Source organism: Zeus faber (genome assembly GCF_960531495.2).
Source record: "Zeus faber genome assembly, chromosome: 1".
NCBI lineage: Eukaryota > Metazoa > Chordata > Actinopteri > Zeiformes > Zeidae > Zeus > Zeus faber.
This window is the reverse complement of record NC_137193.1, coordinates 34,029,956-34,043,267: the sequence shown is the minus strand read 5'-3', so window position 1 is coordinate 34,043,267 and position 13,312 is coordinate 34,029,956. Positions and strand designations below refer to the sequence as shown.

Sequence of the window (13,312 nt, the reverse complement as noted above, 5' to 3'; positions counted from 1 at the left end):
AGATTAGGGAAACTCACATCTGGCTCCCTGGCAGTCGTAAAAGTTCTCTGATACAGAGCAGTGCCAGGCCACTCAGGACTTTAAATATGAGATAAATAAAGATAGAGATAAATAAAATGAATGGGTCAATTTCCGACAGGAGATGGTCATAGACGTTTATCATTTTCAGATATTTGAGGTTTGGGCAAGAGAGGTTCAACAGTAATCCAAGTCTATATTCACTTTATTGTGTGAGGGAGGCATAGTGCTAACTTCCGCATACGCCACTCAACCAAACTTGCCAGGCTTGACCTTATAGTGTAGCATAGTGTAGGGTAGAGCAGCACAGTAATAGTGTAGTGTAGTATAGTTTAGTGTAGTAAAGGATAGTGTCTTTTATTGCATAGTGTTGTTGTGGTTAATTAGTAACCGGTTATGGTAAAATAAGTTACCCCACATGAAAAGAACCAACTACATGTTATACTAAATCCAATTTGATAAAAACCAAATTAAGTGTATGAGTGCAAATCAAGCAAATATTTTTAAAGCTATGACTTGTTAATGACAAGGGTGTGGCAAACCGTGTTTCTGAGATAATCAACTCAAAAGTTTTACACACACCAGATTCATTCAGCCAGCTCCCAGAATGCAAATGGGGTTGGCGGACAAACAAAACCTCATGGCTAATTAACATATTGCTGAATGGGCCAATCACAAACAGCTCAACAAGACAACAAATTTTGTTTTAAAAAAAGCTTTTATTTAACAGTAAGAATATACATGTTTTGTAAAAGTGGAACTATTTTGGAGTTTGAAAATTACGGACAACACAACAAAATGTAGAGTCTATCAATATTGTGAGTCTCAGAAAATCTGAAATCTGAAAATCTGTCACCAACCTCAACGGACTTCATAACGTCATCAACTTCTTCCGTGGTAACTACAGCGGCATATCGTTGGTCTCCTCCGGTGGTTCTTGAAAATATTCAGTTTCATCGTCACATTAAGTTTGAAATCCGCTGTTTGAAATGTTCTCCAAATCCGGAGATATATCAGATTCAGCAGCGCTGTCGTTCTCTGCGTCACTGTCGGAGAACTGACTATCATCGCAGAAAATTAAGTCCAGTACGTGCTGCTAACACTGACTTGGATCCATCGCACTGGTCAGATTAAGGTCCGAAATATGATTCAGAGCTTCCACCACCTGCTTCGCATAATCCATAACGATACGGCGAAGAAAGTTTTCACAGACAAGTGAGAACGAAACACCCCTGTGCTGCGCTTTAACAGTCTGTTTACAGAAGTGACTTAGGTGTGTGGCGTGAGGGGTTCTTTTTCTTCGCCATTTCACAACAATGGCTCCGTGTGTGGAAAATTTGTACAAGTTAAAGTTTGAAATCCATCAAAACGGATTCACATTGTGACTTCATATCACATGGACTATGGATGAATGATCTTCACCTGGACTGTCGCTTTAAAGGAAATGATCGCTTCCCATGTAATCGAACCGGAATATTTAACTCCATGGTTCAACATTTTCTACCATTTATAAATCAAACTTGGTCTTGAAGATACGTTGAGAGATAAAAAAACCCACAAAGGAACACAGATATGGAAAAATCGAATTTTCCTCCAAGAAAGGTTTTTTCAACTTATTTGGCTGCTCCTGGCGATTTTAGAAATGCCAAAGATGGCGGGAAGAGGGGGAAAAAGTCTAGTACATCCGAAAGCCGGTAATGGGAGCTAAAGTCTCGTGCATCCTGAGACCAGCAGAGGGTGCCAAAGCTTTCAACAATCCAGAAAGATTAAATGTTGCGTCGTTAAAGGTGGCCTATCCTTATAAGGCACAGCCGAGGACTGCAGAGTCAGCTCTCCTGAGACAGAGACAGCTGCAACAGAAAACTACAGCAACGCCCTCTTCCAAGAGAAGGGAGGGTGTTCAACTACGAAGGCTGTAATTGGCTGTCTGGAAAGTGACATCCGAAGGCATGCAAACAAAGACCAAGAGCTGCGATCCCTCAAAACAGGAATTTACATTGCATTTAGCAGACACCAACGGACGCAGCCATCAGGAGCAAGTGTCTTGCTCAAGGACACTACAGTATGCTAGCAGGAGGAGCCTGGGATCGAACCAGCAACCTTTAGATTACTGGACGACCAGCTCCACCTCCTGAGCTACCATCCCCACTTTATAACACCAAAGAGGCAGGACATGTAAATTAGCAAAGCTTCTCCACTGTTCTGTTGTATTTAATTTTCCGATACACAATAAACTTGATCGCATTAGAATTTGTTTTGTTGCAGTGTTTTTTTTCCAAGTTTTGAAAGTTTGACTAAGATAGAAACGTCATGCAGAGATCCAGGCTTTTCTTTGTTCAAGACAGTGTACTATGGTTTAGTGCAGTGTAGTAAAATATATTGTAGTCTGTAGTGAAGTAGTATCATGTAGTGTAGTGTACTATGGTTTAGTATGGTATAACACAAAGTTTAGTAGCATAGTATAGTATTGCAGTATAATATAGCATCAGCTTGTGTTCCAATCTTCACGTTCAACTCCCAAAGAGAGTCATCTCTGCTATGTCTGAGAAACTGCGATGTTGTGGTTTTACTTTGCTGCAACCTAGATCCATAGCTCCATGCTGGGGGATATATTTCTGCCTCGTGTGGAGAGTTGAAGGATTCCGTGAGATCTATCACAGCCATAGCAGTTTGCCAAGTATCAAAAGCTTATACCTATGGGGAGTTGTCCTGACCGCAAATCAGTTAAATGTTTTTTGTTTTACGTTTACTTCGTTTCTATCTTGCAGCTGAATGCAATTTGCCTTGTTTTTAACAGCGTTTTTAAAACCACCACTGCTACCTTCAGATGCTGTGAAAATAATGATAATTATAATAAGAATGTCAAAATATTATTTATAGATTTACATGAAGTCTGGGCTTGGCTCCCCTTATAAATGCACATCAATTTGCATGGCAGCGCAACCTAAACCGGTCACAACCACACTGTACTAATTTGAGTTGATGGGTAATAAATAGTGGAGGTTTTTCTTAGTATTTCAGCTGTAGTTTTTGTGTAGTTTCTCTGTATTTACCTACGTATTTACAGTGATAATTGTCCAACAATACACTATAATTTACCATATATTTACTGGGTTAATACTTAGTAATTAGAGGACTGTAAAAGGAAGGGTTAGCCCGTCTCTGACATAACAAAGTTGTGTATCCAGTGTAATAGTTCTTGTGAGGCCTAAATGAGTATAAATCTGAATAAATAAGACACTGATCACACTCTTTTCAAAAAGCAGGTGGTGGATATAGGGAAACGATGACTTGTGACATAAGCTCTACAGTACACAACCTCATTCATCTCCCGAGCTGACTAATATTTACATATTCATGACCAGGAGCCAACTCGGTTCTTCTGTCAAATCACTCATCAGGCTACAACATGGAATAAATACATAAATATGCATCATGCATATTTTGTGAGTTCAGATGTATTAGATTTTTGACATGTGCAGCCAGGTACTTGTAAATAACAAATAGAACTACAAATGTTCCAATGGCCAACATTTCCAGTCAACTTGTTCCTTGAAAAAAAATAAAAAATAAATCCACAGAAAAGCCCTCTTCAGTCTCCTCAGGGAAACTTCAATTCAAAGTGCAATTATTACATCGGAACCTCTGTTTATGCATGAGAGCTTTTTGTTGTCGCCTTTGTGTCTGCATTTGTGCGTGTATTTTTTATAAAAGAACATTTTTTTCTTCTTGTGCTTTTAATTAGACAATTATGCAATACAATTCTTGACAAATCTAGTCGTATCCCATTGTGTTTAAAATGGTTTTAACGGCATGGTTCTTGATCAAAATTACAATGGTTTGCATTATCTACCAGGAAGCTAAATTCTACAAGGATCTAAGAGAGCTAATTGAGCTGGCGTGACCAACGCCGCAGAGACAGCACTGAGATGGCCGGGTAGAGTTGTAAGTTAATTAAAACGCTGTCTTCATCAGTTAATAATAAGTACACATACAAATCCCAAATCCAAATATGAAATAGTGAAGAGGAAACCTGAGAGAAATGAAGGATGTGAATGAATATATGGTCAAATGAATAAACCACTAGTCTCTGTTGAACAAAATAGTGTCTTCAGTCAATGCACATTTAGGCTCCCGCATAGCATCCATTTTCGACCAAATTTGGCACACATGTTCACATTTTTAATTAAAAAATTATTCAGCTGAAAGAACACACTTTAAAGAAACGTAACTTGGAAACAGCGGGTGAGCAGCTGCAAATGGTTTCTTTAACCAGAGGTTAAACACCATCATGTGTAACAGAGTTGCCCAGAAAACAGGAAATACTCGCGGTTGCTTTGATGAACTTTGTATGTATTTCCATCAAACACTTGTCGTTTTCTAGCGGATTAGCAGATAAAAGACCGAAATTCAAATACTGTAATTTAGCAAATGCATTTTTCTAATCAGGCATTAGGCCCCTTAATAATAATATGGATGGTGATGAGTATTTTCTCCTGCCACTAAATCTCAAAGACATTCGTTTCAAGCGTGCAAATCAGGGGCAGATGAAATTAGCAGTGAAGCGCGCACGGGGGGGATGAGAGGCGCGTCGCTAGAGGTCGATGTCTTTTGTGGAACATAAGTCCCATTTATCCCAAATTAGGACGGGCGCGGCACTCTTCCCCTTTGATGTTTTTTTCTTGGCAGGGGGCTAGGGGAGGGGCGAGGAGCGGGGGGCCGGGGCAGATTGCCGAAGCGCAAACAGATGTTCTGAGGCTCGTCCTTTGAGGCGGTGATGAAGCGGGGTCAGGGCGCCTTAGCTGTCGCTTGGCCGACGCGGAGACGAGGTTGCGCTTGTTATTTGACTCTACTGCAGGACTGCTGTCGTACATTCAAAGCTCCTCTTAATTTTCATTTACCCAATATCATTTTCTCAACCCTCTTTCGTAGGAGTATGACGATGGCTACGGAACGGCCTATGATGACCAGGGATATGAGTCCTACGACAATAACTACAGTAATCAAGGACAAAAGTAAGTGAAGCATGTAAAGCATTCCTGTATTTATTTCTGATTCTGGCAGTTGATTATTCCTATACTGCAGGTGGACCATTATCCCACACAGCTCACAACTAGTCAATCACTGCCTTGCCATTTTCTGTCAGCATAAAATAAATATATTTGCAGAATGCAGTATTCAGTTAGTGGCAGGATATAAGGTGTAGGCAAGATGTATAACTATGACTGGTGCTTTTAAAAGGAACTAGCTATTAATAAGGTAATTAATGAAAAGAAGCCGCCATCACCTTTGAAATTCAATTAATTTGATATAGATTATCTGTTGATCAGATATATTTATATCTATTGCCATTGCCCTCTGTAAGGCTATTGCTATGGTGTATCACAGCATTTTTATTCTTGTAACAAAGGTTCTACTTTTATTTCTGCCTGCTCAAACAAACACAGGACAATTTCTCTTCAATTTCGGTACTGTAGGTGTCCAAAAATGACAAACCAAAACAAACAAAAAACACATTATTTGTCCTTTGCCTTTTGTGAGTGGCATGGTTGATGTTTCTCTGTGGTGCCTGTCGTTTCTTTATGCCGTCTCTTTTTTAGGAGGCTACTCTCTCATACCCTCTGTCTCTCTTTTATTCCAACTCTTTCTCACTCTCTGTATCTCTGTCTCTCGCTACCATGCAGTTCTCATTCTCTCTGCACTGCATGCTGTTCTTAGCCACTGAGGGGCGTGACTTAAATTGTGGGCTGTTAGTTGCAAGAATGTTCACTGGTGTGTGTGTGTGTGTGTGTGTGTGTGTGTGTGTGTGTGTGTGTGTGTGTGTGTCTGTGTGTCTGTGTGTCTGTGTCTGTCTGTGTTTGTGTGTGCGTCTGGTTTGTGTGTGCGTGCACGTTGGGCCCTGGGTAGGCATAGCTATTTGTTTTAAAAGCAGTCTTGTGAGTAATCACAGAGGGCTCGGGGAGGAAGGGAAACCGAGTCGGTCATGTAAAAACTGGAGGCTCGCTGGGCTCAAAGAGATTCTCAAATCCTTTATCTGGAAAGAGACGAGCCGGCTAATGGGGCCCATACAACAAAGTCCCTAGAGAAAACTGATTCAGTTATTTGTTTTGGGGATTTTTCTATCTATCTATCTATCTATCTATCTATCTATCTATCTATCTATCTATCTATCTATCTATCTATCTATCTATCTATCTATCTATCTATCTATCTATCTATCTATCTATCTATCTATCTATCTATCTATCTATCTATCTATCTATCTATCCATCTAAGTGGTCATTAAAGCTTATAATCACACGTCATCTGTTGCCAACTAATGTTTAAACAAGAGTTTTTTCTATTAAAATAAGTTATTTGTCAAAAATATATGGCTGTGGAATCATCATCGTCAGCCAGAAAAAACATTAAATTGCACCAAAAATGCAAAAAGAAAGAAAATAATGGAGGTGACCTTTATTACTGGAGCAATACTGAGTCAAACAGTGATCAGCATTAACAACTTGTCTCCCTCATTTTCACCCACCACAAAACCTCCACAGTAGGGCGACTAGGCGAATACTACACAGATTTAATTTCACTATACCACTTTATCCAGAAAATTCCCTTTTCACAGCTATTTCATTTTCGTCTTGGATGGACAAAGGCATAGTGTTCTTTTTTTTTTTCTTTTTTTCTTGCCTTGAGCTGGAGGGTAGTCATGGAGGGTCCCAGCTGGAGCGGGTGCCTGGAGAATGAAAAGTGAGGGGTTGGATACATGGACAAGTCATACCCTAACAATGCCCGGGCTGCCTAAGGAGCTCCAAGTCGCCACATCTGAGCTCTGACTGTGTGGCAGGCTTTCACTAGCTGGAGGATAACAAGCACAGCAATTTACTATCTCTCTGTCATGGTATCAGTGCAGCAGCTTGCAGGCAGGAGCAGGCAGGATCTGCCATTTGTGGAGATTCTGAAATAAAAGACAGGCGTTTTGAAAGATGCATCGCTCAAACAGAATGCAATGCAGAAATGTAGCACATGAAACAAGAACTATTCATAAAATTCATTTTTGGGAACTGTAAATTGTACATTTTACATTTAAGGTTTTGCTCGGTTATGTCTGCCCTTTTAAAGTGCATATGCAGTACTGGGAAAACTTCTTTGGCTGTGTTTGCTTCCGAAGGGGCAGACCATCAGATAGCACAACATTGAGGAAGCTGTGACTATTACTGTGTCAAATGATCATATTTTATATTTTATTCTGCTCTGCCAGAAGATGAATTGCCAGAGGAAAGACTTGTTTATAGTTGGTGAGCCAGCTAGCTTTCTAGGACGCTGTGTTGCTTTGGAACTGGTCCCATGTACTTTGCAAAGACATACATACAGGAATCTTGTTTTCTGCTGTGACCGGGGCCTCCTACCAATACCTCATACTTACACTTATGCTCCCACAGTTACCATGAACACACATTGAGATTGATCTACTCTCTTACCTGCAGCTTTTGTCTTGTTCGGGCATTCAATGCTTCAATGCTTCTTTGGATTCACATGCCCCAAGATTTGTGCAACCAGCTTGTGTTACACTACGATGCAAATAATCACACCATATTAAAATCCCAATGAAGGATAGCTGCGGCATTGCACATTGGAGATCGCCATCTTGTCACAACTTTACATCTTTGTGTCTTGCGTGCACGCCAACCTCATTGGTTACAAGGGCAAGCCCACAGGTCGCAGCTTTTTACGACAGTGTTTATGCAGTGTGTTTTGGAAATACCACTAGGGAGCTTCATCTTGAGAGAGTGAATTTAAACTGTGTGGTACATGGGTAATAATCAGGCGTAAGGTCAAGGAACAGACCAGCGTACTGGCGCCTGCTAATTCTATTTGCGGAGAGAGAGGCTCGTCTCTCTGTAGGGAAATGAGAGGTGTGACAGCTGCTGGTCCTGCCCTGACTGGACTTTTGCAGAGGCCATGTCGAGGTCAGCCTCCTCGCAGGCTGCCGCAGTCAGAGCGTTATTTGATATCTGACACCTGAGAGACCTTGGGGGCATCCACCTCACACCCCTTCCTCCACCTCGCTTTAGCAATTCCGCAATGTCACCCGGCTCCTGGAGGGGGCCACACTTACAAGGAAGCCTTGGTGACAAGCGGCTCAAAGGGCAGACGCATTCCCGGAAGGGAATGCCAAACAGGAAGTCCATGTGGAGGAGAACACAAAGTAATTCCTGGATTATTTGGATTGCTCTGAAAACTGAGCAAAAAAAAAAGCAGCTCTGTGTTTATAAGTTCAAGTCATACAATTAGACCACAGTTATGGTATACAGGAAGGAAATGTGGTTCCTCACGGACCAAGGTGCTAACCAGTGCTCAATTTTTAAATCAGGGGGCTGCGAAACACAGAGAGGTTTCCGATCTGGTGGGTCGGGGGCGGGTTGAGTCACAGAAGGTATGCAGGGAACACAGAGTGGGGGGGGTTAAGCTGCCATGTGTGACACGGCACGGGACGCACAGGGACGCACGTCAATGAAAAATAATAGGGTTGCCCCCTGAAAGTCGAATCATCAGTCGGAAACCCATCAGTCGACTGAGGTTGTTCAAATCGAGCAGTCGTTATTCACATTTTTTTTCAGTCAGTGTGCATAACAATCACAAGAAAAAACAGATAGGAGCTTACAAAATGCATAGGTATAACATTTCAATGAGGAATTATAAATAAGGAGAATCATAAATATATAATTATATGTGTGAATCATCCGCGTCCAGACACGGATGCGAACACGGCCCTCCGTGCACCCCGATCGCAGCGAGCAACACGAAGAGCCGAGCCACGTTCCTCCAAATAAATCAACTACAAACAGTGTGGGGACAGGGCACGGAGGAACGGGGCACAACTCATAGACTCGTTAAGATTATTTTCTGAGCTTAACGCACGGAGAGCGGCTGATTGGGGCGAGAGTCACAGGGAAAGTGTCCCCATTACGCACAGTTTCCGTAAGGAGGCATAAAATAAAAAGCTCTGTTCTGGCGCCGATCACAGTCACCCCATTGCTGACTTGCGATGTGTGTGTAAGGTCTGTGACTTCGAAGAGGGAGACAGGTGCGCAAAATGCACTCTCTCTCCATGCCCCGTCTCTTGATAGCGGCCGCCTATCTTGCCTATAGAAAGAACCAAGCTGGCCCAACCCGGCCCTGAATATTTGCATTGAAACAGCTGATTCCGATTGGACAAAATTCTGAGTCGAGTACAGCCCTAAAAAATAATAATTTAAATACACACTATTTCTATTTGTTTTGTTTGGAGATAGGGGGGACGTGGAGCACAAGCTCTGCAGCTTGTGAGGAGGTGCTGGATCAAATAAAATAGGTGCCGGTCCTAATCTGGGAGGTCCTGGATCATTTTCCGGCAGGATCCGGCACAAATTATGCCCTGGTGCTACTCGCAGCATTTTATTTCAGCCACCAATTTTTAAAATCTGTAGCGGCAAACCGGCTCTACCTATTGTTCTTTTTTCTAAAAATGTTCCATTTGTGCAAAAAAAAGGAAAATTACCCGTTTTCTGTTTTTTAAAAAGAAAAAACAGAACAGGAAAAAACGAGTAGTGTGTGTATGAACCCAGGAGCTGACAGATGTGGTGCGTATAATATGGTGTAGCGAGTAACATTTTGCCCTCCTTCACAGTAGACCCTGGTTCAATTCCCCCAACGTGAACTCATGCTTTTCAATTTGTTTCAAACTTGATAATAAAATCCTGATTTTTTTGAGTGAATATTTTTTTTGACAGAAAATACAAGGATAGAACAATAAAATGGATAAAGAAAGACAACCAAAGTAATAAAGTGCAATATCACTTTGGTTGTCTTTCTTTATCCATTTTATCACTTGTTGTTGTTGTATAGTCTTCTGCATTACCACCACCTGCTGGACTCGAATGGAGCAGTTTCTTGGATAGTCACGCGCAAAAATGACCGTGGGAGTCTCTGCCCACAGGTAGGGGTTCAGGGAGGGAGAGGGAATCTTTCTGGCGGTGGATTGCCAACATGGCGAGAATCTTTATTACTAACTCGAAAAATAGAAAGGCTCACTGGCCAAAATGATAAATAATAAGGTTAAATGTTTTAATCGGGGTGCTTGGAGGAATCTCAGACTCTCACACCGCTGGTGCTGCGACTTGGCTCCTGGTCAGCTCTCGAGACGTGTACGCCGATCCCCCAATGCAAGACAGACAAACATTAAGAAAGCTCCCTGCCCCGAGTCGGAGCAATCACCGCACTGATTCGTCCAACTCAAAGCCTTAGCTGGGAATCAGCAGGAAAGGGAGCCATGCTGCCATCTGCAGCCATGCCTTGACCACACCCCTTGGTCCACCACAATGACGTTTAAAAACAAAAGTTGCTTTTTCATACGTTAGACTTATTTGCATAACCTTCACGGGTCTTTGGACTGCGGTGGAAACGCAGACAACAACGAGCTGAGGGAACTGTTTAGAACCTCACGAAAAGTTCCTGGGACTAAAAGCTCCGGGTACTTTGGGTGGAAACGCAGCTATAGTCACGAAACATCATACCACACAGGAAAAAGTACAATTACCAAAAATCAGAACTACGTAGGTGGGTCTGTGGCATGGTGTGACTGCTGGCGTTTAAAGTGCGGTGTGCACACCCGTATGTAAACATATTGAACAGTGTGGCCATGATTCACAGAATAAAATAGATAATAAAGCACAATAAAAACAGTGGATGAGAAATATGATTATCTCACAGTGTAAGTCGTTTTTAGCAGTCATCACTATGAGCAGTCATTGTATATTATGAAAATCGAATACATATAATAAAATACAAATTATATAAAATACAATATAAATAATGCAGTACCATTGTAATTATAAAAACTATAAGAACATAAAAAACGTTAATAATGCCTAACCTGTGACCTCAGTGGTAATTATACATAGTATAAATACGATGCAGAGTGGTGATGATGGTCTGGTATAAAGTGTTGGTGCAAGGTTGTCATGAAATGTCCATTGCAGGAGCAGAGAGGTGTAGTCCAGGTGAGTTGTGTGTGTGTAATGTGGGGATGTACCCGCGTTTGTGTGTGTGCGTGTGTGTGTGTGGGGGTGGGAGGGGGCAGTGTGTGGAGTAGGGATGTAGTGTGGCGGTGAGGTGCCTATGTGGTGGATGGCAGCAGGGTGTAAAGTCTGACCGCTTGAGGGAAGATGCGGTTGCAGAACCTCACAGAGCTGCTTCGGAAGGTGGAGATCAGTTTTAAAATGAGAACAAAAGAAGTTAGAACCACCTGAGAACACCGTCAGCTGGATACTCAATAAGAACTCCATAAAAACGCTACTCTCTCTAAAAGAAGCATGAATGACAGCGAGAGAAGTTGGCAGGTTTTGTCTACATTGAGAGATAGGTTGTTGTCATTGCACAAGCTCTCCAGTTGCTCTACTCCCTCTTTGTGTGATGTTTTATTATTGTTGCTAATGAGGCCCACCCCTGTTGTGTCATCAGCTAAAGTGATGTCATTGGATTCAGACTTGACAGAACAGTAGTGTGTGAGCAGCGTGAACAGCGGTGGGCTAAGCGAGCAGCCTTGGGGGGCGGCTGTGCCTGTGCGCCTAACATGTTGGTACCTGATGTTCTGCTGCCAATGCATACTTTCTGCGGTCTCTCTGTCAGGAAGTCCAGAATCCAATTACAGAGCGAGGTGTCGAGGCCCAGCAGGGAAGGAAAGGGGTCCTTCTTATGTCAGCTGGGGCCAGACAGTGTACTCGCTCCTTGGGGGGTGGAGGGCGTCTTACACATCAGCGTGTCATTTAAAGCTTCGAACCTTGCATAGAAGTCATTAAATGTGTCAGGGAGGTGGGTGTCACTGTCATTGGCCTGTAGTGTGGTCTTGTAGTCTGTTAAGGCCTGGATGCCCTGCCATGTGCGTTTAGTGTCCCTGGTATCACAGAAGTGGTTTCGAATTTTTGTGCAGACTGGCGTTCTGTCAGAAGGCTTTGCCCCTTAGGGGCTACACTCCTATTGGTATATCTCCAACCGCTTATGTGGAAGTACTGAAATGTATTCCTCCACTCACTTCAGCCAATCAGGATGGAGCAGCATAGCCAATATAAACCCCAGAAGTGCTTCCTTCATCCTCTTTTACAATTCAGCTGCGACTGAATATGTTCATCACTCATTGAAGACGACTCCAATCTTAAGATTTCTGTCACCGAGTCAAGCAGCAACCTACACATTTCCTCTGCGCTCTGCGTCTTGGGGACATGACAATGACTTTTTTACAAGCCCCTTGCCTATGCATTGGGCTGGCTGGGTCATGCGACTCCAACGGCAGGTGTTTTATCTGCATGACCACCGGCAGGGAAATACTTGCTAGCGACTTTGGCTAATCATGAGGGTTTCGCTAACGGGCCAGTGTTTAGTCACCCGCTTGTGGAGTGTTTTCTAATGGGGCTGCAACATACACATCCTGTGACAAGAGCAATCGCCCCTCAATGGGACTTGGAGCTGGTTTTGAACTTGCTATTTCGAACGTGTGCTTCAGATCCCGTTAATATTGCTGTCCTTTAAGATGGCTCTCCTTATTGACCTCTGCAAACCACTCTGACCTCTGCAAAGCGCATCAGGGATCTGTGCTCTTTGTCCGTGCAACCTGCCTGCTTAGCCATTAACGACGATCTCAGCAGTGCAGTGTTGCGACCTAACCAGGCATTCATGCAAAAAGGTGCTGACGACCTCATACAGTTTGAGGGTGGTGACGTTTTTTTTCCTCCTCCTCACCAGAGTGTGCAGGTGAGGAGGAACAGCTTCACTGTCTGTGTGTTGTGCGTGCGTTTGAGTGCTACTTGGACCGCACAGCTCCAATTGCTCTGTGACAACTGTTTATGTACTCTTCACTGCACTTATCTCATTGGCTATGCGAATGTATCGCGATGGCTTCTGAGTCGTCAGGAAGGATTATACCCGCCACTCTCGTGCCCACTCTAATATAGGTGTGGCAGCTTCGACTTTTTAGGGGCGTCAGGGTCCAGAACATTTGTACGGCGGCATCCTGGTTGTCACGGTCCATATTTGTCCGTTTCTACCCGTGTGAGGTTTCCGCAAGGTCCCTCTCCCATTCAGTGCTCGGCGTAGTGGCCGAGTAGACATAGGGACAGTTTTCTTCACAGGCCACTCAGATTTCTGATGTGTTGCCTGTGTTTGGTGACTTACACCCTAAGGGGCTACAACCTCCTTCATAGTACTGTAGTTACAAAGCTACAGTAACTCTCCTTTTGCTTTTCTGATGGCACGAAAAGCTCAGTCC

General features: G+C 43.0%; 1 protein-coding gene across 1 annotated transcript in view; it reads left to right on the top strand.

The window, feature by feature from the left end:
* The window catches only part of khdrbs3 (KH domain containing, RNA binding, signal transduction associated 3), a gene marked incomplete at its 5' end in the record, with an annotated part of 100,005 nt that overhangs the window by 71,988 nt on the left and 14,705 nt on the right, over positions 1-13,312 (top strand). The window contains one exon of the mRNA XM_080012976.1: positions 4,951-5,033. Coding sequence (XP_079869102.1) covers positions 4,951-5,033 — 83 coding nt within the window. The remainder of the gene's footprint in view (positions 1-4,950; positions 5,034-13,312) is intronic.